The sequence below is a fragment of the Triticum aestivum genome, chromosome 1B, assembly GCF_018294505.1.
Source record: "Triticum aestivum cultivar Chinese Spring chromosome 1B, IWGSC CS RefSeq v2.1, whole genome shotgun sequence".
NCBI lineage: Eukaryota > Viridiplantae > Streptophyta > Magnoliopsida > Poales > Poaceae > Triticum > Triticum aestivum.
The window spans coordinates 658,597,177-658,623,042 of NC_057795.1; the positions used below are offsets into that span (position 1 = coordinate 658,597,177).

General features: G+C 48.1%; 1 protein-coding gene and 1 long non-coding RNA gene across 2 annotated transcripts; both read right to left on the reverse strand.

Annotated features, from left to right (window-relative positions):
• Positions 1 to 856: 856 nt before the first annotated feature.
• On the reverse strand, positions 857 to 1,589 carry LOC123098934 (monothiol glutaredoxin-S9-like). The gene has a single exon (XM_044521014.1). It carries the CDS (start codon positions 1,556 to 1,558, stop codon positions 1,148 to 1,150), a length of 411 nt encoding a protein of 136 aa, XP_044376949.1. The 5' UTR covers positions 1,559 to 1,589; the 3' UTR covers positions 857 to 1,147.
• Positions 1,590 to 15,818: 14,229 nt separating this feature from the next.
• On the reverse strand, positions 15,819 to 16,592 carry LOC123098941 (uncharacterized). Its single transcript, XR_006448049.1, has 2 exons — positions 16,195 to 16,592; positions 15,819 to 16,069 (listed from the first exon to the last, which is right to left on the reverse strand). It is a non-coding gene; the product is annotated as an uncharacterized lncRNA (long non-coding RNA).
• Positions 16,593 to 25,866: the final 9,274 nt, after the last annotated feature.

A 25,866-nucleotide genomic window follows, 5' to 3' on the forward strand; every position in this document is an offset into this window, starting at 1 on the left:
ACCCGCCCTCGTGCTTCTCAAGTCGCTCTGAGCTCATCTGAATCTGCGAGAATTGTCTGTGAGCGCGACGTGTCAACTTCTCCTGCTCATGCAGTAGCATACTCTCTCTTTTTTACCTCGAGGGCATTCCCTCGACTCTCGACAGCATTATCTCACGTCGTTTCCCCGGTAGAAGAAAAGGTGGAATTCCCATTCATTATCGGAACGCGAAGCATGCAGCGTCAGCAATGCACAATTAGTCAAAGTTTCTTTCATTTGACGCATCGATCTATGCTTTGAACAGACTTCCATTTGTCATGAGTACCTATGTTTAAGACAAGACTCGGCACCCTGCTGAGCTCATCTGAATCCGTGCAAGCTGTGCTGAGCTTGACGTTCTAACTGCAGTAATATTTTTCTAGCTGAATGGCATTTGAGCATGCATCAGCAATGGGTAGTTATTCAACGTACGTATGGAGATAGTCAACGCTCTTTCATATTTGTACTAGTGCCACGCAGTGCCCTCAAGAGCGCGTGATAGGCTATAGGTCGGCGTCTCGCAGCAACCAGTTTAGTACCTCGGAAAAACAGACAGTGGTGATGCTGGGAGATCTCCTTGTTAAACGTTTACTTTGCCTGGGCTCAACTTTTCATGATGAACTTGGTTTTTGTGTTTTCAAAACAAAGGAAAGAGATTTGTCTCGTCGATTAATTAAACAGAAGAGAAATTGTTCAGCTAATTTTTGGGAGGAGGTTTCTCTTCTCTACACGATCAGAATATCCGACACAGTGCCGTTTCATGAAAACATGGCAAAAACAGAACAGATTGATTGTCATCCAGAGAACCATGCAAAGCTAGCTGCAGTACGTACAGAAGGGAACGAACATCATTCACATACAGTGCTAAATACTCCAGTACAGTACATCTACCTTCACTCATCGGTCTATTTACAGGCGTGTGGTCGAAACTGAATTGACTTAAAAGAATTTAAACCCTAATAGCATCACTATTACTGATTGATCCCAAGCAAGAGAGGAAGGTCGAGCAGTAGTAATTCACATGACCTCACGAGTTAAAAGGAGAAATGAAAAGAAGGAGAAGAGATTACTGGTTGTACTAACTCCTAATCAAACGGTTGTACGTACTACGTCTACGTATACATATGTCTCAGAGCCAGAGCGCGCCGGCGTCCTTGAGTATGGGCACGAGCTCGCCGGAGATGTGCACGGCCATGAGCCGATCGAGCCCGCCGAGGAGCCTCCCGCCCACGAACACCGCTGGCAGCGCGACGACGGCCTCGCCGCCGGCAGCCCCGGCGAGCTCTGCCTCGTCGGCGACCTCGTGCACTGCGGGGTTCACCCCGAGCCCCTGCAGCAGCCGCGTCACCACGTGGCTGAGGCAGCACCCGCGCCTCCCCATCACCAGCACCGGGCTCTCCGCCACCGCCCTCCTCACCGCCTCCCCGCCGTCGCCTGCCCGCCTGCTCTCCAGACCGGCCGCGCCGTCGACCTCGGCAGGCTCGAACTGCCGCGGCCACGCCGGCAGCCGGCCGGCGCTGTACGGGATCGCCTGGTACATCTCGACCTCGACGCTGATCAATCGGCGCGTTGTGCCGTGGTGTGAGTGTGACGGGCAACGGGAGCGAGGCTGGACATATAAAAGGGAGGGAGGTGAGCTCATCGGAGGAGAGGGGTGGCGTCACCCGACGACCATCAGGAGCGCCGGCCAGGTGTGTACACGCGATGAGGACGACGGCGACCGCGGCTTTTCGCCCTCCGTGTGATTGTGTGCATGCAACGCGCCGTGACGTGGCGGCGGATCAGCCGCGGTTGCTGGGCGGTTTGATGGGCCCGGCTCGTGACGCGAGGCTACGTGGCAGGACACGATTGCCGGGGTGGCTGGCTCTCTCTTGCTGCCTGGTGGGCCCGCCCGGAGGCGGCTGGCGCACGAGGACGTGGTCGAAAATTTAGGATCAGGTTGCTTCAGTTTTCCAGAAAAAACTATGTTTTTGTCCCTTCAATTCCTAAAATGTATAGGCTTGGTCCCTCAAAATCTTTTGGTATACACACTTGGTCCTTTAAGTTTCAGAACTGGATAAGTTTGGTACAAAACCAGATTTTAAGCACGCTGACCGGGTTTGACCACATTTGACCAGGGATTTGACTGGTGAACAGTAAATTCAAAAAAAAAGCAAAACAAAAAACTCTAAAATTTTGTGGCAACCTAGATGCTTTGGTGCCTGAAAATTTGTGTGTTTCGACATCCGAGGATCTCGTGGCAAAAAGTAACTAATTTTGGCTAAAAAAGCATTTTTTACTACAACTCTCGGATATTATTTGACCACAAAATTTTACATGCACCAAGCGCACCAAAGCATGTTGGTTGTCACAAAATTTATATTTTTTTTAAATTTGTTTGCTATTTTTTATATTTACTATTCATCAGTCAAAACTGGTCAACGTGATCAAACCCCGGTCAACGTGCTCAAAATCTGAATTTGGCCGAAACTTATCCGGTTTTCGGACTTGAAGGACCAAATATATAAAAAAACTTGAGGGACCAAGTCTATACTTTTCAAAACTTAAGGGATCAAAAACATATTTTTCTCTTCATTTTTTGCAAGGGGTGCCAACACTTTATTGATCTATTTGGACAATGAGAGGGATACAAGCTGGGTCATGCGGGTTAATCAGCCACAAGTGACGACCTGTCAAGCAAAAGGGAGTGTTTGGCAAGATTGTGTGCATCAACATTCGATGCTTTATTTTTAAAACTAAAACTAGAACTATTAAATTGGATATGCGAAGTGAAATTTCTCTAATTACTGCGAAATAAGCTCCCCTTTTCCATCATCTATGTCATCTATCACTGGTTTGCAATCACACGCCACCACGAAGTTCTGAAGAGAAAGGTCCTCTGTAAGTGCGGGTGACTCACGGAAGGCTATGACCTGCAAGACTACCGGATCGGTAACTCTAGGAATAACTAATGTCAAAGAGCCCAAGTACAAGCCAACATGGTTCTGCATACTGCTGTCGATGCTCCTACTCCAGTATTGGACAGCCCAACATCTATGTTGATTTTCATCTGCCCAAGCGGGGGTGGCTTCCAGGCTGAGCTCGATTGAGCAGCCAAGCCTACAGATGACATGTTCAATGATGCACTGGACAACGCGTTGATAGTTTCCAGCTTAGAAATGAAGTGTTCCATGAACCTATGTGTCACCAATGGGTTTTTCATACTATACTTGTCTAGTATTTCTATACTTATTCTTGGGTTCGTCTGGTCTTCATGCCCTAAATAACAATTGTTCTGCCTCCTTCTCTTCCCCTGCTTCCCGGCTCCCGGGAGTGCTTCCTCTCTTTCCCATGGCGTCGAGGACTGAATATGACCCATGCGGATTACCCCCGTCTTAGCTGGCCATGGCCTGCTTGGTGGTGCCGCGTCCCTCGGCGGGCGTATGGGTGAGGTGGCCTGCTTCCTTCGGGTCTTGGTGGCGCAACTGCCTTGGGTGGCTGGCGGCCATGGAGGGAGTACCCGGCCACCGCTGGAGTCTTGATATAACAGATCCAGCGAACTCCTGACCCGATTTGGTGGCATCCTTGGGCATGGCCCGCCCCTTGTCGGTGGCCTTGGGGTTGCTTCTTCTGGGTGCCCGGTAACCCAGATATATGGTTCGTCTCCGTGTGGGTGCAAAGTGCAAGCTTTGGGGTGTAGTGGGTGATGGATTTGTGCCAATGCGGTAGCAGGGGCGGCCGGCTGCATGCTTGTGACTCATCTCCATGTGGGTGGTGGGCGAGGGTGAATCCCCTTGGTTGCCGGATCGGTGGCTCCGGGCGGTGGGCATGGTGAGACCTTTTCGGCGGCTGTCTCTGCGCAGGTGCTCGTGTGTCGCCTCGGCCACTTGGGCGACGAGGTGGATTACTCGGGGGGCATTCGTCATGCGGGTGTATTCTTCACTGCCACCCTGCCTGGTCTGGGCGTTGTCTGCATCTTACCTTGGTCGGCCGTGACTGAGGGACCTGGTTGGTAGGGGTCGTGTCCCGAGCGAAAGCTCTGCCCAGCGAAGTCGGGGCCGGTGATAGCGATACTCTTGTGTGTCGTTACCTCCTTGGAGGTGTCATCGTGGGTGAACTCCATCCACCATGGCCTTTAGTTGAAAACACTTGGTATGGCATGTTCTAGACTGGGCGGTGGCGGCCTTTCCTCCTGGGAGACTTCGTCTCGTGAGCAAGGTCCCATCTTGCCGGCCGTTGAAGTGTGTTCTATAGATGGAAGCTTGTTCTCGTCGTGTGTCGGTCCATGCTTCAACGGCGGTGCACTCTTCGGGAGCTAGATTCGGCGAGGTGGCTATGCTCGAAGGCCTCCCTCTGTTGTATTGGTGCTAGCTTCCATTTGTGCTCTAGGGTGGTGAGCACTCCCTCGCTCGAATGGTGTGGCGCCCTTCGAGCTAGGACGAGGAGCTTGGAGCTCCTATTGACGGTGGTGAAACAAGATTACGCTGTTCTACCAGACGTCGCAGCGATGGCAATAGCATAGCCTCCTCCGCCGGCTGGTCTCCTTCTCGGTTGGCTTCCTTCGCAGCATTGGTCCTCCGATCATGTTCGAGGGCTGCAATCTCTTGTCTTTTTATAGCTTTGGAACTGGTCATGTGCACCGCTGTATCTTGCTTGAGTTTTTCTTTTGTTTTGTTGAGTTGTACCATTGGTTGTAAGGGCTTCATTAATTTGAAGCATGACACTATTCTCTTTTCTAAAAACTACATAAAAATTTCAGCTAGCCCCTGGTCAGGATTGCAATACAACCTACAAGAAATCTAGGCCCATTTCCATTTTTGCAAGTAATACCAACACAAGGTGTGCAACTTATTCATGTAGGAAGGAAGGCTGACACCGTGACACGGAAGCGCATGCAGGGACTTGCCAGACCATCTCAAAATTGCACGATTGATCCTACCGAGCTAGCTACCACATGTCCACATCATAGCTCGGAATTTTCATTTCAAGTGCAAATGAGGAATATAATTTCCATTTTAATTAGGCTGCGTGCGCGCGGTTCGCTGTCTCTAATAGTACCACACGGCTAGCGTGTAAACTAGTTGTGCGGCTTAATTAGGCTGCTGTTAGGCTACGTAGAGCCGAGGAAGCAGTCACGGGCCAGTTAGCGCTGGCTAATCGGGTTTGCCGAGGCAAAAGACCGACGTATAGACGTTGAGGCATACACGCATCGCAAATGCGAGCCGAGTCTATACGAGCGCCGTTTAGACGTTGAGGCATACACGCAGCGTAAATGCGAGCCGAGTCTAGCCGCCTCCGTATAGACGTATTATACGGTCGGTCTTTTTGACTTTTGATGCAATGCAATTTTTGTTTATTCTTCTTCATGCGATTTTAATTTTGAAAAAATAGGGTATGTTATCACGTCCTCTTTTCTCTCCCTTTTGCAAGAGGTATGGACGAGCATTTTAAATATGTTTTTGCTACCTTGTTTTCTCCATTGCGAATTTGACGATGGTACAACATCCTGAGGTCAAAAATACGAAGCAATGTATTCTTTTCTTTTCTTGCTTCCCTTACATCCGTCCCCGTGCTCAAAAAACATATTGTGTCAAAAAAAGACTTACATTTTGGGACGGAGCGAGTAGCTAACATCAATATTCTTATCCTTCCTTAAGACAAAAATTATTTTCCTTTTCTGACGCCCTCGTTTATAATCGTGCACTAATCATACACGCACCATGCACGATCATGCGCAGTGGCTCACGTGAATATCACAACACACCCTTTCTTTGATTTGATCCAGGGCAGCCGACAACAACCTCATTGGTTTTTCTCTTTACACTCGGACAGACTTCAATTCGTCTTTTACTTCTTTCCACTCTAACTGACATCGAATCAATTTTCCCATTGCACTCTGGTTGCACCGTCATCCCTCTCAAATTGCAGTGACTAGGGACACATCAGCCTCGCTGCCGATCCTTCGCGGAGATGCCAAGACGGCCAAACATCCTCCTTGACTTTGGAGCATCGAAGGTGGCACCAAGTGATGATGTCAAAATAGCCAAACTAGACCCGGAGTACCTCATGACATGTCAGCTGACAGACAAGAGTGACGTGTATGGTTTCAGCGTCGTGCTACTGGAGGTTCTCACCACAAAAGAAGGCAATCTACTTCAATGGGACCGAGGACAGGAGCCTCGTCTCGCGCTTCATCGCGGCCACGAAGGTCGGCATGCACAACGAGCTCCTGGGCAGCTAGGCGATGAAGGAAATGGGGTCCGAGGCACTGGAAGAGGTCACCCACATGGTGGTGCAATGCGTGAGCCTGAGCAGGGAAGAGCGGCCGACCATGAAGGAGGTCACGGAGAGACTGGAGGCGCTGAGGAGGTACCACTAGCGCGCGGGGGTCAAGGTGGTGGCAGTGATTCGAAGGAAGCGCATAGCTTGTTTGCTAGGGATATGGAACAGGGTATGGAGTACATGTTTGCGCCTTGAACCACCCTTGATCTTGAAAGGGGGCAATATGTACACTTTAAGCTTGTAGTATGTTCTAATACCATGTGCCATTCTCATGCAGAAATGTATCAGGACATGAATGATGAAAAAGGCTCACACCCCGTTTTATATAAAAAGCAATGACCATACAATTCGAAGGATACAACTGAACGCCACACCATCACACACACATCCAAGGCAAGATACAATGGTGTCAAGAACAGCTACATATGGAGCTGCGTCCAACGACCGTCGACTCTAAAACGGCGCCTTCAGGAAGGTAACAACACCGGAGCGTTAACATGTATTTTGTATGGTGTATGTAACCGTGCACACGATGGCACGTTAGTCTCCTAGATTGTAGGATCACAACTAACCAAGGCCTGAGTGCCAACTCTCCAGTTTATGTACGTTGTTGTAACTGTGCATGAATCAAGAGAGCTTAGTTTTACTCTCCAACTTGGTATCAGCTTCCAGGCCATCGCCATGTTGGAGCAGGGCTCATCCTCCTCCTTCGCGGCGACCCTCTCCGCCATATCGCCAGCCTCCCTATCCTCGACGGCTCTCTCCCCGGCCACTGCCGACGCAGCCACCTCTTCCCCCTTTATCTTCGGTACCTCACCCTCAATCTCAGTGCCACCGCACTACCCCCACCTCCCAATTTGTCCCTCTCTTCTCCTGCATTGTGCCGCCGCCACCACCTGCCCGCCATCCCATCTTCAATGCCGACATCTCTAGCCACATCAAGTTTCTATTAAACCCCGCTGAGCATAATTATCACAAGTGGAAATCCTTCTTCCTCATGGTCCTGGTTCACTATGGCATCACATATCTTATTGAGCATCCACCTCTCCCCAACACTGACAGCCAGTACCTCGAGCTCGACGCCCATGTCGCTCTTGCCATGTATGTCACCCTTGCTGATCAGGTTATCGATCACGTGAACGGGGCCACCACCACTTATGATCTCAGGACACCGATCTAGGACTATTTCCTTGCCAACAGGGCGGCCCGCTACATGATGCTCAATCGCCAGTATCGAAACATCAAACAGGGCGATCTCCCTGGATCGCTCCGTCACGGCGTCGGACACGGCCAAGCGTTGTCTCCGCCGCCTCGATGGGGAGATGGCCAGGTATGGCGAGGAATGATCCCTCGCTGAGATCGCCGCCGCCGCCAACGACGACGCCTCCTACGACCGCCACCCTCTCCCCCAGCTCATGTCCTCGGTGTCCCCGGCCGCACTGCGCACGGTGCAGGAGGAGGCGGAGAGGATCATCCCCAAGCATCAGGCGGCCGACGGGAAGCCCTGCCGCGACACCACCACCTTCCGCCGCCCCAAGCCCGACGACTCCGACTCCGACGGCAAGTCAGGCAACGATGACGGAGGAGGAGCCACCGGCCAGCCCAGCATGGCCTATGAGTTCACCCTAAAGTATAGGATAGTATAGGGTTTTAGTTCACCGGACGAAACATCGTCTGGTTTTATGTACAAATTATCCTACTTTCAATAAAATCTGCCGTGTTTATATCAAAATTCGTCATGTTTGGTAACTAATTTACCTTTGACTGTCATTCCCTGATGCGGATATTCTTGAATGTGCCCTCGTGTTGATGTGTTTACCGGCCAGCCGGGCAAAATGACGGCTGTCCAGTGGCATGCATGCGAACGACGGCGCGCAGCTCCAGTAAAACTGGACATGACAACAACGCTGTCCATGGTCGTTGTCCATCGCACGGTAAAGTTGGGTGCGCAACAAAACTTTTTTTTGGAACATTCACCAGGTCGTTCATAAGGGAAACCGGCTTTATAAGAAAATTAGACCGAAAATCATTCGGTAAAAAAATGATCCAGTTTATAAGAAAAATCAGAGAGAAAATCTTAGCAAGTCGACCCGTGTATAAGGGAAACCGGATCAAAAACCGTACAAGTGAAGATGAAAAAAATGGACGCCTAGAACACGGCCATATCTAGCTAGCAGACTGAAGGATCATCACCACGAGAGGCACAAGTAGATGTAGGATACCGTCAAAGGATCACAATATCAAGACTTTGCAAGCAACCTAAGGCACCGCACCGGCCTGCGTACTAAACTCCACGGCACAACACATGAGCATCTACGATTAATGTGTGCTAAATGAACACGAACCTTGACTGCGAGCTCCGCCACAAGAATTCAGAACGATTAAGTTGGGGAGGTGGCTTGCATCATCATTGAGCAAAGAAGAATCGAGACAACACCAAGAGCATGAAGCTCGCCGCACCACAACAACAGTCATGGGAGGGACTTGAGCAAGCATAACAACATTGACAACCCACCAGACATTGGGCGGCGAGGGGTGGATGACGGCGAAGGGCTTGACGAAGAGGCAAAGTCCACGGTGGTACGGGATGGACGGGACGGAGATGGGTGGATTGACGCATGGATTCTTGCGACGCCTTCAGAAAAGTTGAATGACATCCATGGGCGCCATCGTCGTAGGGCTTTCGCTCGAACCCACTGCTCGATGGGGCTCCACAGCAGCGCCTCCATTGGGGAAGCGGCACCGAAGGCGTCACCGTTGCTGCGTCTAGCAAGGAGCTAGCGAATGGGATTTCTCCCGGAGACAGAGCAACAGCAGGTCTTCCGCAGACACCACACCACTGGCAACAAATTAACTCGTACCACGAAAAACAAGAGAGATGCATGAACGGATGAACGTAGTTACACAGAGATTAACGGCCACTTCTCCTTTCATCATTAATTAACAAGTAACTGACGGAACAGGGTCTCAGACACATAGTACATGCATGCCAAACTTCAGATCCATCTATATACTACTAGACTTAATCAAACAGACTCAAAGTTGATAGGACCTTAGATCGGAGTGGGCTAGGAGATCCGGTGAACCTACCTTCTCCTGGTGCGGATGAACTCGATCCAGCACCGGCCATGGTGATGGCGGAGTGTGGGCGAGGTGGTGGCGGCGGAGCTTCCCGTCGGCCTAGCGCAAAACCCTAGATCGGATTGGTGTTTCGGTGGTGTTGTGGTGCACGGTCAACCTTGTAATCCGTGCCACGGCACCCCACCTCTTTATATTGCGCTGGCAACAGGGGCCCACCAACCATTGTTTGGTTGGGCGCCCCCGATCAAGGCGCGAGTCAGGGGCCCGTTCGACCCGTTGGGTTCGAACGGGATAGAGATCAACCTAACATTCTCCCCCTTGATCTCAACTTTACTTTTAACCTTATACTTTCTAGTTTATTTGTTTCATCACATATTGGTACATAGAGCATGTTTCATCGTCATAGCTCAATTGCCGATAGAATCATACAGCTACAACATACGTTATGTTCAGAAACAAATTCTGTTCCTTTTGGGCCTATCCAGGAATCATAAGGCTTTCCCTTAAACCCATGCCGGCTAAGTGTTCCTTGAACACATTGGGTGGTAAGCCTTTCGTTAGCGGATCCGCAAGCATATCTTTTGTCTTTATATGCTCGAGACTTATAGTTTGATCCTGGATTTTATCTTTCACAACATAGTACTTTATCTCTATTGTTTTGGCAGCATTACTCGACTTGTTGTTGTGAGCGTAAAATACCGCGGGCTGATTGTCGCAATACATCTTTAGTGGTTTGTGAATACAATCTACCACTTTCAAGTCGGGTACAAATTTCTTTAGCCATATCGCCTGTCCCGTGGCTTCGAAGCATGCTATGAATTCTGCATACATCGTGGATGATGCAACTGTCGACTGTTTGGAGCTTTTCCACGAAATAGCTCCCCCAGCGAGGGTGAATACGTATCCTGACGTGGATTTTCTATCATCTTTGTCCCCCGCAAAATCTGCGTCTGAATACCCTTTTATCTGTAGGGAATCAGATCTCTTGTATGTTAGCATGTAGTCCTTCGTGCCTTGCGCATAACACAATGCTTTCTTTACCATCTTCCAGTGCTCTATGCCTGGATTCTCTTAATATCTACCGAGTACCCCGGTGATAAAGGCTAAGTCAGGGCGAGTGCACACTTGTGCATACTGTAAGCTGCCAACTGCCGAAGCATATGGTACTCCTTTCATTTGATCGATCTCATACTGATTCTTGGGACATTGAAATTTCCCAAAATTGTCGCCCTTAACTATAGGAGCAGGTGTGGCTTTACTCGCATGCATATTATACTTTTTAATAACCTTCTCCAAATATGCTTTCTGCGATAGTCCTAAGACTCCATTGTTTCTATCTCGGTGAATTTCTATGCCCAAAACATATGATGCTTCACCAAGATCTGTTATGTCAAAATTCGAGGATAAGAACTTCTTAGTTTTTTGTAGTAGACTAACATCACTGCTAGCAAGCAGAATGTCATCCACATACAAGATTAGGAAAATATATTTCCCATTTTTAAACTTTGCATAAATGCAGTTATCCTCAATATTTTCTTTAAATCCAAAACTTTTAATCGTTTGATTAAACTTTAAATACCACTGCCTAGAGGCTTGCTTTAATCCATAAATGGATTTCTTTAGGCGGCATCCCATATTTTCCTTGCCTTCCATGATAAAATCCTTGGGCTGTTTCATGTATACATTTTCTTTTAAATCTCCGTTTAGAAATGCCGTCTTTACATCCATTTGATGTAACTCTAAATCAAAATGAGCAACTAATGCCATTATGATTCTGAAGGAATCCTTACATGAGACCGGAGAAAATGTCTCTTTGTAATCTATTCCTTCTCTTTGTGTAAATCCTTTTGCCACGAGTCGTGCTTTATATTTTTCTATATTCCCTTTAGAGTCATACTTAATTTTGTAGACCCATTTGCAGCCTACTGATTTGGCTCCTTTAGGAATTTCCTCTAAGTCCCAAACATCTTTGGAACTCATTGATTTCATCTCGTCCTCCATTGCCTTCATCCACATCGATGAATGAGGGCTTCTCATGGCTTCTTCATATGAGGTGGGATCTTTTTCCATATGAACCATTTCTGTGTTATAAACTTTAAAGTCAGTTGAAATAGCTGACTTTCTTGGTCTTGTAGACCTTCTAAGGGCCTCAGTTTCTGGCACATTCTGTGCCTCAACTTCTGGCACTTCTTCTAAAATTTGCTGCTGCACCTCCCTTTCATGCTCAACAACGGGTTCAGTCGGCTCCTGACGGACAGGTTCTGGGTCTGCCCCCATAGTTGTCATGGGTGGAGTTGCAACTGGTAGTGAGAAAAATGGCTCCTGAATCATCGGATTAGGTGCATGCACCCTCTTCTCCTCAAGATCAATTTTCCGAGCTACCAAGCTCCCCCTCATCATTTCGTCCTCTAAGAAGACTGCATGTCTCGTTTCTACAAACTTTGTATATCTGTCTGGGCAGTAGAAACAAAAACCCTTTGATCTGTCTGGATAGCCAATAAAGTGGCAACTCACTGTTTTGGGATCTAACTTTCCAATGTTTGGATTAAACATTTTGGCCTCAGCAGGGCACCCCCACACCCTGAAGTGTTGTAGGGATGGCACCCTTCCTGTCCATAGCTCGTACGGTGTTTTGGGCACCGACTTGCTTGGTACTCTATTGAGAATGTGAATGGCGGTTTTAAGCGCCTCCATCCATAATCCCAATGGCAAGTTGGAATAACTCATCATGCTGCGCACCATATCCATAAGTGTACGGTTGTGCCTTTCAGCTACTCCATTTTGCTGAGGTTCGCCCGGCATTGAATACTGGGCAACTATGCCAGTCTCCTGCAAGAACTTTGCAAAAGGTCCAGGGACTTGGCCATATGGAGTGTGCCGACCGTAGTACTCTCCCCCACGGTCGGACCTAACTATCTTTATTCTTTTATCATGCTGATTTTCAACTTCAGCTTTGAATATTTTAAATTTATCCAACGCTTCAGATCTTTCTTTGATTGGATAAATATATCCATAGCGAGAGTAATCATCTGTGAATGTTATGAACGAGTCATATCCATCCACACTTTTCACCGGAAATGGTCCACAAATATCAGTGTGGATGATTTCTAGTGTGCCTGTGCTATGGATTGCACCTTTTTTGATTTGTTTTACGTACTTTCCTTTAACGCAATCTATGCATTGTTCTAAGTCTGAAAATTCTAACGGAGGAAGAATTTCACTTTTGACTAATCTTTCTATTCTCCCCTTCGAAATATGGCCCAAACGACAGTGCCATAGTTTCGATGAGTCGAATGTTCTTTTTCTTTTCTTTTGCTCTTTATTCGACGCGGAACCATTTTCGGTCACATTGCAAACGGAATAAACTTTTTTATGAAGTGATAACAAATAAAGCTCATCATGGAGTAAAGCATCACCCACATAAGCATTATTATACCAAATGGCACACTTGCCATGTCCAAAATGACATTCATAATTATCTTTGTCCAAACAAGAAACACTAATTAAGTTTCTATGACAAGATGGAACAAATAAAACATCTCTAAGTAGAAGATTGAATCCGCCAGCTAACTCCAAGGAGATATCACCGACAGCTTCAACTTCTGCTTCAACTCCGTTTGCCACTTCAATGCGTCTTTCGCTTCTTAGCGTAGTTCGCGTCGAATGGAATCCCTGTAAAGAATTTGCAACATGAACAGTTGCCCCTGAATCAATCCACCAAGTGGATTTTGAAAACTGTGTATACAAGGATTCATTGACAAATGAAACTATATTGTTACCTCTTTTTGCCATGACTGACTTCAACCAAGCAGCGCAGTCTTTCTTGTAATGCCCTTTCTGCTTGCAGTGGAGACACGTGTCTTTGTTCACTGAGAAAGGCTGTTGCTGATGCTGATAGGGGGCTTTTCCATTCTTTGAAGGAGAACTTTTGTTGTTTTGATTGTAGTTCTTTTTCTTCCAATCCTTCACATAGTTGATTGAACCACCATGTGCGGCTTTGAGTCTGTCCTCTTCTTGGACACACATTGCTATTGTCTTTTCAATGTCCCATGTTCCAGGTGACATATTATAGTTTACAACAAAAGTTGCAAACTCCTGTGGCAGTGAAGCCATGACCAGGTGGACCAGGAGTGCTGGTTTGATCTCCAGATCCGCATCCATGGGCTTGAGCTTTGCTGCCATATTGCTCATCCTGAGGATGTGCTCTCTTATTCCACGACTACCACCTGTGTAGCGTTCTATCACCAGTTGCTCTAACACTTGGGTAGCATAGATCTTTGAAGAGCCAGTGAACTGGCTCTTTATCTTTGTAAGCAACTCCCCTGCGGAAGTGCACTCTGGAATGGAGCCCACAATGGCGCTCTCAACTGTATTCTTTATAAAAGCCATGCACTTTTTGTTTGCATTGACCCACTTTTGGTTATCTATGAGGTAGGATTGCTCCAAAAGAGCATAGTCCCCTTTCTTTTTAGCCCATGCATCATCATCATCAATGCCCTCTCTTACTGGCTCTGTGGGTCTGACCGGCTGTGGTTTCACCATAACCCAGTCAAGATCAGCACAAATAAATGCCAGATCAACTTTCTTCCTCCACTCAGTGTGGTTGTCACCTCTGAGTGTCGGAACTTCTTTTAGGCAACTCATCAAGTGAAAGCCTCCTGAAATCACAATTTAAGTGACATCAATAAAACAATCATATGCAATAATCTAACGTTGGTCAAATTAAACATACAATTGTCTATGCAATTAAATCTATATTACCGTTGGGCAAAATATTAGAAATAAATGCACCTTTAAATTTCAATAATAGAACATGATCATGTTATTAATAACGTTGGTCATAAAAAATAACATAATCATATCATTTCAATAATTACTTTAACATGCTCTTAAAAACATAATTCTATCTAAACTTTTATTTTCTTTTTAAAGAGCACTAATTATTTATTTACGCAGCGGAAAAACGTGAATAAAAAATTCACGAACTTTTTACTTTTACAGAAACTTTTCTTTGATAAAAAATAAAAATAAAAATTCATGAACTTTATTATCATCTCTGTAAAATTCATGAACATTTCTTTTTCTGAAAATTTTAGTTTTTTCATTTTCAGAACTTTTTCTGTTTACTTTTCTATTTTCTAAACAAAAAATTTTGTTGGAAAAAATTGCATAGAAAACACTATTTGAAATCTGCAAAAAACTGGACAAATAACAAAAAACTTAAAATAAAAACGAGCAGCACAGCGCCGGCCTGCCCTCTTGCCCGGTCCACGGCCTGCAGCAGCACGCTCGCGCGGGCCGACCTGGCCGCAGCGCAGTCCAGCCGCCCGGCGGGCCTCGGCCTTGCGCCGCCCAGCCGCCAAGCCAGCCCAGTAGGCCCGGTTGGCTCTAGGTTTTGCATCTAAGCCGTCCATCGCGATCCAACGGCATCGGGGAAACAAAAACTGGCACCGAGGGAAACCCTCGGTCACTTTCCTCCCCCACGCGCCGCTCGCCTCGCTCTCGGCCGCTCGCTCCTCTCTCGCCCGCTCGCTCGGTGACGGCTCCACGAGCCACGCTGGCGCAGCGAGCCAGGGCGGAGCGGCGAGCCCAGGCGGCACCCCGACAAGCCAGGCCCTTCCCCTTCCCCTCCCCTCTCCGTTTCCAAGAGAGACAGAGAGGATCCCCGTTTTTCATTTCAGCGAGAGGAAGAGTGCAGCCAGATCGCGCCGTGGCTATCCTCCTCGTCGGTGGCGCGTCCTCCCTCGCGGTGAGCGCGCCGCCGCCGAGGGATTTGGCCGCGGTGCTCACCTCCTCCCTTTTTTCTGTGTGTGTCTTTTTCCTTTCTTTTCCGAGAGCAATTGCTAGCTCCGGTGGTTCTTCGTCCCCGCACCTCGGCTTGCCGATGCGTGTGGGGATCGAGAGAAACAGGCGCGGCATGCGGTGGCGCTCTTTGCCGGTGAGGCTCAAGGCCAAAATCCGGTGGTTTACTTTGCCCTGTCTAGGGTTCTTGGGGGAGGGGAGGTCTTTTTCTTTTCTGTTTTTGTTTCTCTGTACCGAAATTAACTAGCCCGATCTGGCTCTGATACCATTGATAGGACCTTAGATCGGAGTGGGCTAGGAGATCCAGTGAACCTACCTTCTCCTGGTGTGGATGAACTCGATCCAGCACCGGCCATGATGATGGCAGAGTGTGGGCGAGGTGGTGGCGGTGGAGCTTCCCGTCGGCCTAGCGCAAAACCCTAGATCGGATTGGTGTTTCGGTGGTGTTGTGGTGCACGGTCAACCTCGTAATTCGTGCCCCGGCACCCCACCTCTTTATATTGCGCTGGCGACAGGGGCCCACCAACCATTGTTTGGTTGGGCGCCCCCGATCAGGGCGCGAGTCAGGGGCCGTTCGACCCGTTGGGTTCGTACGGGATAGAGATCAACCTAACAAAAGTCCCTACGGCCAAGTGCAGAATTGCAAGCAGAACAGAAGCATGCTAGATACTGTAGTACTTCCTAGTAGTAGCTAGGTAGCATTAAACACAAAGCATGCATAAAACAACACACGATGAAGTAGAAGAGAACTGATGATGAACTGGCCGTTTCCATCATAGTACAAGCAGATCCCAGAATGCATGCTACTAGCTCCACGTCCGTGTCCGTACGTCTTCCTCCGGCGCAGGTCCGCTCCACAGCAAGCCTTCTTCCACGGGACGCCGACAGAATCGTCGAGGACCACCACCTAGGCAAAGACATCCGGCCGGCAGATTAGCCCGGACGGTACAAGCACAACCAACACAGACCCCGTAAAAGGAAAAACCAAAGCAGCATGCATATGGTACATATATAGCGCAAGATCGAACTTACCTGCCGGAGGTACGCACGGCCGGTGAAGGAGCTAGCAGCGTTGTTGGAGCTTCACACAGCGGCGCCGGCCGCCTGGCCGGCCCCTCCAGCCGCCTCGGCCTGGCCATCCCCTCCCACCGCCAGGCCATCGGCGCGGCCCCGGATCCAGCGAACCACCTTCCTCGCCAAGTAAAAGCATTTGACGAGGAACTCCACGGCCAACCAGCCGAGAAACACGGCCAAGAAGATGAGAGTCAGCTCCACCAGGACGGCGACGAAGCCTTCACGGTCCATTATTACGCACGGCTTTCCTCGAGCGTGATCGGCCGGAGGTCCGCCGGCCCGTTATAAAGGCACGCAGGCTCCTGATAGCCACAGCCGTGACCCGTGAGCAGCCCCCATGTGACGGATGTGGCGCCGGCCCGCTGTGCACGCCCGTTTCGTGCATGGGGGATCGATGGTGAGGTGACACTGGTTTGGAGTGGGGGATTCATTGGGTTGGCCGTCGCTGGGCCATGGTTTCACGTACGAGGAAAGCCGCGTAAGAGGATAGCTATATGAGCTTGTAGTTTAGCCAAGTGCATGACTAGAGCGTGCATGTGCCGATCGATCAGCGTGTCCAAACCATGGCAGCCAAAAAATCCACTCCAGCTAGCTAGATGATTCTGCTGCGTGAAATGTCTTTCTTTTTTCCTTGAAGTTTTTTACATGAAAGTTGGATGAAATGTCAAGAGGGAGGGAGGAGATATACGGAGAAAAAGATGCGATGGGGATGGTTTGTGGCTCAGGGAAGAAGGTGCTTTGTGATCGGTGAAGACACGTGGCAACTACTGGAAGGGGCCTTACGTGATGAGGTGAACTATCCGGTGCGTATAGGATTTTTTCCCCTGTTGTTTTGGGGAGCCGTAACAAAAAGAGGCAGCATAGCCAAGGGTGCTGGACAGTGCCACGAGTTCCATGCTGTGTGCGACGCGAACTACCCTGACGATGTAAGTCGTTTGGTGGCCAGCGATCTAGCTGAGCCTTAACGGAATACGTGTGTTCCATTTCAAAAAAAAAAAAGAAGAGGCAGCATATGATGAAACAGTTTACATGAGCTTTCTTGGAGTTCTTATTTATTCGGAATTTGGCAAGGGCCCGTAGATGCCGGGACACACACCTGCCCGGCCGTGCCGGTCGCCCAATTGCCTCGCGATCCGCAAGGTCGTTGTATCCCGCACGAGGGCACGACAAGTATTAATTTTTAGTTTTTGAAACAATTTTGTCTACCACGGATTGAAAAACTTAGGATTTTATTGGTTGCTCGTACCAAGTTTCATAAGTTGAAACAATTTTGTCGGTCACATGTTCTGAAACCTACGATATTGTTGATCGCTCGTACCAAAAACTCATCAAAACATATGAAAAATGTCTCATTTGAAAGCCCTCGAGCTTGAAACATGAATATGCAAACGAAATTTAATTTGGACTTCTTATTTGAAAAATATGAAAGACCGAACATCAAAAACCAAAAGAAAAATGGGACCGCGCCCTCGCCCCGCGTGCTACAAATCCCCTCCCTTTACTTAATGTGAAGTACATCACATTTCAGCTCTCGTGGAGGCTAACAGGGTTTTATGGTGAGCCCCGGTGGGGAGATAAACACCTCTCGTGGGGTTATCTTTGATACCTAGCCCAGCAAGTGCAATTACCCTGGGTGATTCTCGGAGACTTTAATAGGATACTGTACTGACATGAAAAGGAGGGTGGTGCATGATGCAAAGTTTCAGAGATGCCATTGTTGACTGTCAAGTGGAAGATATGGGTTTTTAGGACGATCAATTCACTTGGAGACGTCGATGGCTCCGCGAACGAATTGACAGTGCTATGTGTAACGGTCCCTTCCACGAGTTATTCCCAGAGTTATGCCGAATGCTCTTTCGTGTGGAAGATAATCGAGTTCTTTTTTGCCATTTTGTTTACTGTTTGGTGTGGAAGATAAGGAAGGACCAGATTCCAGTGAGGGCAAATTGCCTATCAGAGCAACTCTAGCAGACCCCGCAAAATCCCGACTCGCAAAACGCATTTGCAGTTTGGCATAAAACTCATTTGCGGGTCGAGAACGAGCGCAACAGATCAGAAACCGTAGATGAAACCAAACGGATTCGCGGGAAAAATTGCACCATAATAGTTCATCATCACATACTACATATATTAGTTCATCACATGATCAAACACTATAAACATTAGTTCATACTACATACTACATCAATACTAGTACTAGAGGTGGTGGAGATCTCACGGCGGCGAGCTCGCGGCCATGAACGACGTCGTGGAGGAGCTCCATCCTCCTCGCCAGAGCTGCCAAGGTCGATGTACTTCTCCCTCTACTCCCCGCGGATGCGCCGCCACTCGTCGTCCTTCTCCTTGGCGGCAAGGTTGGCCGCAACCGCCTGCTTCAAGACGAGGTCTTCGAACTCCTCGTAGTGGCACTGTCGCTTCGCCTGCTCGCTCAAGCTCCTCGTAGTGGTGCTGTCGCTCCGACATCGGCGACGAAGTCCTCCGGCCCGATGACTCCGCGGCTGCCGAGCTCCTCAGGCTCCAGCTTCACAGCGACCTCCTCCGGCTCCTCCGACCACTCCCTCTTCACGGGGAGAAGGCCCGTGCCGGAAGAGGAGTTCCCGATGTACGAAGAAGATCTCGCCGCCGAGGACGAGCCCGCAGCCGAGGACGGCGTATGGCCGTGCCGACAGTCGTACTCGTCGGTCTCCCGGACGCGGAAGCTCGGCGGCGGCGAGAGGCCGCGGTTGGTCCACTTCCTCGCCCCGCGCTTCCTCGAGCCGTCCGACCGGACGCGCCGCTCGTGCTGGGGGTCACTGCCGCTGCCGGATCTGCTCCCGGAGCTCCACATGCAGCCCCACATGGCGGAAGGGCTCCACATGCGGCCCCACATGGCGTCTAGAGCATGCATGTGCCGATCGATCAGCGTGTCCAAACCGTGTACGTGGAGACCAAAAAACCCACTCTACCTAGCTAGATGATTCTGCTGGGTGAAATGTCTTTCTTTTTCCCTTGAAGTTGGATGCCATGTCAAGAGGGAGGGAGGAGATATACAGAGAAAGAGATGCGACGGGATGGTTTGTGGCTCAGGAAAGAATGTGCTTTGTGATTGGTGAAAATACATGACAGAGTAAATAGCATAAAACTATCACATCTCGGGTTAGGGTTTATAAAAAAACTACGGCATTTTAAAAAATCTACCAAATCTACCACAAAATTGGCTTGCTGTTTCAAAAAGCTACTACAACTTTCTGCAAGTGACCGATTAGGCCGGAATTGATGAAGAGGTGATGGCTGGGGCGCCGGCCCGCTGCGCGTGCAACATTTCATGCATGGATGTATCAGGATCAATGGTGAGGTGACACTGATTTGGAGTGGGAGGATTCATTGGGTTGGGCGTCGTTGGGCCACGGTTTCACGTACGAGGAAAGCCGTGTAAGAGGATAGATGTGTGAGCTTGTAGTTTAGCCAAGTGCATGACTAGAGCATGCATGTGCCGATCGATCAGCGTGTCCAAACCGTGGCAGCCAAAATGTCCGTTCGTTAGGGAGTGTCGCGGACCACGGTTTCACGTACGAGGAAAGCCGCGTAATATATGCTGTGTGAGGTCGTAGTTTCTACCTAACAAGTGCATGTGCAGCAGCAAGTCATCATAAGTAATATGAATGACGACGGGAGTAGAGGACATGAGATGGCAGGGTGAGATCGAATGCACACGGTAGCTAAAGACGGCGAATTAGAGCATGCATGTGCCGACGATCAGCGTGTCCAAACAGTGGAAGCAAAGAAAACCTACTCTGGATCTTTATGTTGGGTGAAATGTTTCTTCTATAGACATGTTTTTTTAAAGTTTTTCACAAAAGCTTGGATATGGTACACTTCGTACATTGGTGACGATAAATAGTTAGTTTTTGTATGTGAGCACTATGATTTACCCGACTTTTTATTGTTAATGTAACTGCTAAAAACTGGACTTTAGCTATTGATTAAATCCACACTCATAGGCTTACCAACAAACATGATTTTACTTGGTAACCCAATAAGACATGCAATATTTTGGGGCCATCTCAACTGATTTATACTTTCATAAATTCCATAGGGCGCATACACTTGGAAAATTTGCACATTAAAAACATAACTTACAACAATTTCATCTCCATACATGAACCAAGTGTACATTTGTTTCTTGATAGAAAATATAAAAGCAATTGCCCTGCTATCCAGGACAAAGAGTGACTGCTTGGGTGATGGGAAGCCGACCACCCATTGGAGTTCAGGGTAGCTACCTGCTATATTTAGAAAATATGTGATTTCAAAATGACCTAACTTTATTGATGTGTCGTGAAATGCAAAGTAGAAAACATTATGAATCACTCATATGCTAGTATAAGATTTAAAAGGACGCCATCTGCCTTACATGCTTTATTATTCATTCACACGCATGCATAATATTACAAATGTGCAAGGAGACATACTATTCCGACATTCTAATGCGATAAAAAGGCATAGATTGATTGTGTGACCTTTTGCAAAACTTCACCATTAAGATATTTTAAAAGTCACCATTAGGGCCGGTGTGTTTAAATTTTATATTTTAAATCTGTGCACCTTTATAGCACTTGATTCTCTGTGCTTTTATCATGTTTTATTTGAATTATTACTTTATTTGAACCACACGGTGCATTTGAATTTGAATATTTAAATCCGAAAATGTTGCTGAAATTTGTGTACTGGAATTATCAAGTTTTGAATGAATATGTTGTACAAATATAAACTTGGATGGATTATGTGAGAAAAATGGTTGAAGAATTATCATAGATTCCTTTTAGAGAGTTCGGTCTTAGGAAAAGAACTAGGTGTGCACTCTTTTTGTATAATTGGATCTAAGGATTTACACATTAGGTGTTAGTTTTAGAGAAAGGGCTAGAGATGCTCTTGGATGTGATATTAATCACTGGTCGGGTCGGTTATTCGGTCAGAGTTTAAGATCTGTGATGTAGGCTCTGGCAAGGTTGATGTTTGGGCCGACACACCTAGCCGGAAGATCTATCATTGTAGTATCTTGAATGAGCAATTTGCCCATCTTCTCTATAGGGATTTCATGTGACTTTTCCAGAAGTGTTCCTTATAAATCCTTGTCTTCCGAAGTCCGACCTTTTACTTGATGTTCTAGATATCAAACCTTATCTATAAATGGGTTACGCTAGCACATCAAGGAGAACATTAGAAGCGGAGTGCTAAATGTCTCTCGGTCGATCATCCAGATTTTGTCCTCTTGGCCTCTCTAAGGTGAAATCTGAGAAAGTGTTATCTTCCTTTGCGTCTACATCCTCCACCGGTATTCATCATGGTAGAATGTTGTATTGCCAGGATCCTTGAAGCGGATATTGGTAAAACCTTGATGAATATGGAAATGCTCAAGTTCTTGAGAGCACGCTCAGTCACTGGGTTAAATCCTCGGTAACAATCGGAATGTGCCTTCCATTGTCGAGTTGTCTCAAAATCCTAGCTCCCTTTTAAGCTGAGTATACCATTTCTTAGAACTCCTTCAAACGATCATTTGTGAATTGCCTTAGCCTGGTATGAAGAGTTTCAATGATCCTTTCCGATAGAGTTTCTTTCCGACGTCATCGGGTTGGATGAAGACGTCAAGATAATTTTGAGTCAACAAATAAACAACCTCGAGAAGACAGTTGGATCATGAAGTTTGTGATACCTAGTGTCCCCTTTGTCTTCTTACCTCACGTCTTGAATCTCGGGACGAGATTCTTGTTTAGTGGGGGCGAGTTGTCACATCCCTAGTTTCTGACATTGCACTAGGCTAACTTCATGTGTGCATCATGTTTAAACTTTGAAAGAAAATTGAAATGGGAATTGCCTAAACCCTAGCATCAAAGGAATTCACTAGGTTCAACTAAAATATTCTAAGTGAATCCAAATGGCTTTCAAAAATGTACATCTTTTCTGGAAAATGCTAGAAGCAATAACCAGAGGTGATGCACATTTCTCCATGACATATTTGGGCTCTTGATTAAATCATACTCTATTTGCATTTGGGCATTTAAATGCTATTAAATATTTTAAATGCTCAAATAGTCATTTGGGGCCGTCGAGGTGGGCTTGGGAACCCTGCACACATCGTTTGGGGCCGTGAGCGACACCCCGGCCGTATCTCCTTGCGGATGGAACCCGAATAGGCGATAAACTTGGACGAGAAACTTGTGTGGTTAGTCAGGTCGTGGCCGACACCCTCACTGGGCTTCCGCTTGAAGGTTGCTGAGTACATGTCGTGTAAACGGCGATAAGTGGTGAGAGCGTGTGTGAATAAGTACACCCCTGCAGGGTTAATATGATCTATTCGAATAGCCGTGTCCGCGGTAAAGGACTTCTGGGTTGCCTATACAGTTCATAGACAAGTGAAAGTGGATACTCTAAAATATGCAAGATAAGCGTGAGTGCTATGGATGGCGTTCTCGTAGGGAGACGGGAGCAGATCCATAGTGGTGTATTGATATGGTGAATATGTGTACTTGTGTGCGCCACCTCAAAAGAGTTACTTGCAGTCGTAGTTCAGGATAGCCACCGAGTCAAAGCTGGCTTGCTGCAGTTAAACCCCACCACCCCTTTATTGATAATGATGCATATGTAGTTAGTTCTGATGTAAGTCTTGCTGGGTACATTTGTACTCACGTTGCTTAATTTATGTTTTTGCAGAGAGACTTCAGTCTCGCTAGTAGTTCCACGTGGACTTCTATGTTTAGCTTGTTACCTCAACTACGATCTTGTGCCCTCGGCAGGATCTTGTAGATAGTCAGGCTTCTCAGCCTTTTTCATTTGTAGATGTCTGTACTCAGACATGTTAAGCTTCCGCTTGTGCTTTGACTTGTGTGCTCTGAATGTTGGGTCATGAGACCCATGTTTGTAATATCTCGCTCCTCGGAGCCTAATGAATAAATATCTTGAGTTGTAGAGTCATGTTGTGATGCCATGTTGTTTTTGCACATATCGAGCATATTGTGTGTATGTTATTGAAATGGTTGGTATGTGTGGGATCTGACTATCTAGTTGTTTATCCTGGGTAGCCTCCCTTACCGGGAAATGTCTCCTAGTGCTTCCACTAAGCCATGGTAGCTTGCTACTGCTCCGGAACACTTAGGCTGGCTGACATGTGTCCTTCTTCGATCCTGTGTCTGTCCCTTCGGGGAAATGTCACGCGGTGTCTACTGGAGTCCTGTTAGCCTTCTAGAGCCCATATTCTCTGGAGTCCTGCTAGCCCAGTTGCTACAACCCGGATTCACTCGCTGATGACCGACACGTTCGTTGCTGGGTCATGCATGCCTGTCCCTGTAAGTTAGTGCCACTTTGGGTTCACGATTAGCCATGTCAGCCCGGGCTCCTTGGCCTATGGATGCTAGTGACACTATCATATACGTGTGCCAAAAGGCGCAAACGGTCCCGGGCCTGGTAAGGCGACACCTGTGGGAATACCGTGCGTGAGGCCGCAAAGTGATATGAGGTGTTACATGCTAGATCAATGTGCCATTGAGTCAGGGTCCTGACACTCAAAACCTCTTAACAGGCTCGTAAAAGCTTCATTTAACCCGCTTTTCGCGGATGAAATCCTCTCAACCACCGTACCCATGATGGTACGATGTGCCTCTGAGATAGCAGCTTGCTCCAGAAGACCCGTCAGTGTGTCCGGTTATACATCGGATAGTCCCGGGCTTTTCCTGTTGGTCTCCTCAGGAGCCAAAGACCTCGGACTTCGAGCGGCCAAAGAATTACCTACATACCTTTGCAGATTAGGGGAAATCCTCTGCGACAACACCTTAGGGTTGTCCGTCTCGGAAGGCGGGCAAGCAGGGGGAGGCGTTTCACTCTCCATCATCTCTGGCAGAAGATCCCCCAAAGATGAACTTTGCTGAGAAGGGCTATGAAGTTTGGGGTAATACAGAGGAAGGCCTCACACACAACGATAAACGACGAGATGTGAAGGATGGCATCTGGAGCTAGATCGTGGAAATCTAGCCCGTAATACAACATGAGCCCTCTTACGAAGGGATCAAGACTAAAGCCCAGCCCTCGGAGGAAGTGGGAGACAAATATGACACTCTCGTTGGGTTCAGGAGTAGGAATAACCTGCCCTTGAGCAGGTAGCCTATGAGGGATTTCGGCGGTCAGATACCTAGCCTCCCTAAGCTTCTTGATGTCCTCCTCTATGACAGAGGAGGCCATCCACCGGCCTTGAAGGTTGGATCCGGACATGGTTGGAGGTCTGAAGCGCTTAGCCTGAACCTTGGGTGTTGGAACTCGAGGTAGGAGAAGGGAAGGATCAAGCGTGGAAAGAAAAGGACAGGTCTTGGTCCCTTTATAAAGAAGGTGAATATCAAGCGTCCTCCGCGTGGCCGTTTGGAACTTGCCTAAAATCGAGGAGTTATACTAACAAGCACGGTTGGGTTACCCACACCCGTATTGATGAGAATCCCGTGATAAGGAGGACACGATCTCTGCTTCAACAAGACGTGCCAATAAAACCGCCTCGCAATACGTGCAGTAGCAGGCTGGGAAAAACGGTCCGTATAATGACCGGGCCGCGGTGTGATGTCATGTTATGAAAAGATGTCAGCAGATTAGATTTGTGGAATATTGTGCTCTCTACGGTGGTCTATGGAAATTGTTTTGCAGAGCCGCACACGATCCTTGTGTTCAAAATCTTCTACAGAGTATTCGGAGAAGGAACCCGTCTTGCAATTTCGAAGACAATCTACACGCCGGACTCATCGTCGTTGAAGCCTGGTTCAGGGGTTACTGCGGGAGTCCTGGATTAAGGGGTACTCGGATAGCCAGACTATATACTTTGGCCGGACTGTTGGACTATGAAGATACAAGATTGAAGACTTCGTCCCGTGTCCGGGTGGGACTCTCCTTTGCGTGGAAGGCAAGCTTGGCAATCCGGATGTGTAGATCTCCTTCTCTATAACTGACTCTGTGTAACCCTAGCCCCCTCCAGTGTCTATATAAACCGAACGGTTTAGTCCGTAGGACAGGAACAACAATTAATCTATAGGCTAGCTTCTAGGGCTTAGCCTCTACGATCTCGTGGTAGATCAACTCTTGTAATACTCATATCATCAAGATCAATCAAGCAGGAAGTAGGGTATTACCTCCATCGAGAGGGCCCAATCCTGGGTAACCATCGTGTCCCCAGCCTCCTATTACCATTAGCCTTAGACATACAGTTCGGGACCCCCTACCCGAGATCTGCCGGTTTTGACACCGACAATGACAACGATACAAACGAATCACCAAGCTCAGGCACGTCATGTGCAGCAGAGGCCACACAGGGGTTGACGGAGAGGCGGCTGAACCAGGGGAGAAAGGCGACACCTGGCCAGGCATGCGGTCTGGCGGGGGCAACCTGCCTGGGGTCGAAGCAGCAGCAACCGGCTCAGACAGCTCGAGCGCCGGACCAGGACGCGCCCCGCGCGGAGCCAAAGCAGCAGCCGTCTCGGCCGACTCGGGTGCCAGGTTAGGGCGCGGCCCGCATGAAGCAATGGCAGTTGGCTGGTCCTGCGCCAGCGGGCCAGCGGACGAGGGGCCAGGGGGAGGCGAAGCGGTGCTGATGCATGTGCCATGCACAGGAAAATTATCCCC

Excerpts from the sequence above, each read along its gene's own strand:
- LOC123098934 (XM_044521014.1), bottom strand. The coding sequence starts at position 1,558 with ATGTACCAGGCGATCCCGTACAGCGCCGGCCGGCTGCCGGCGTGGCCG.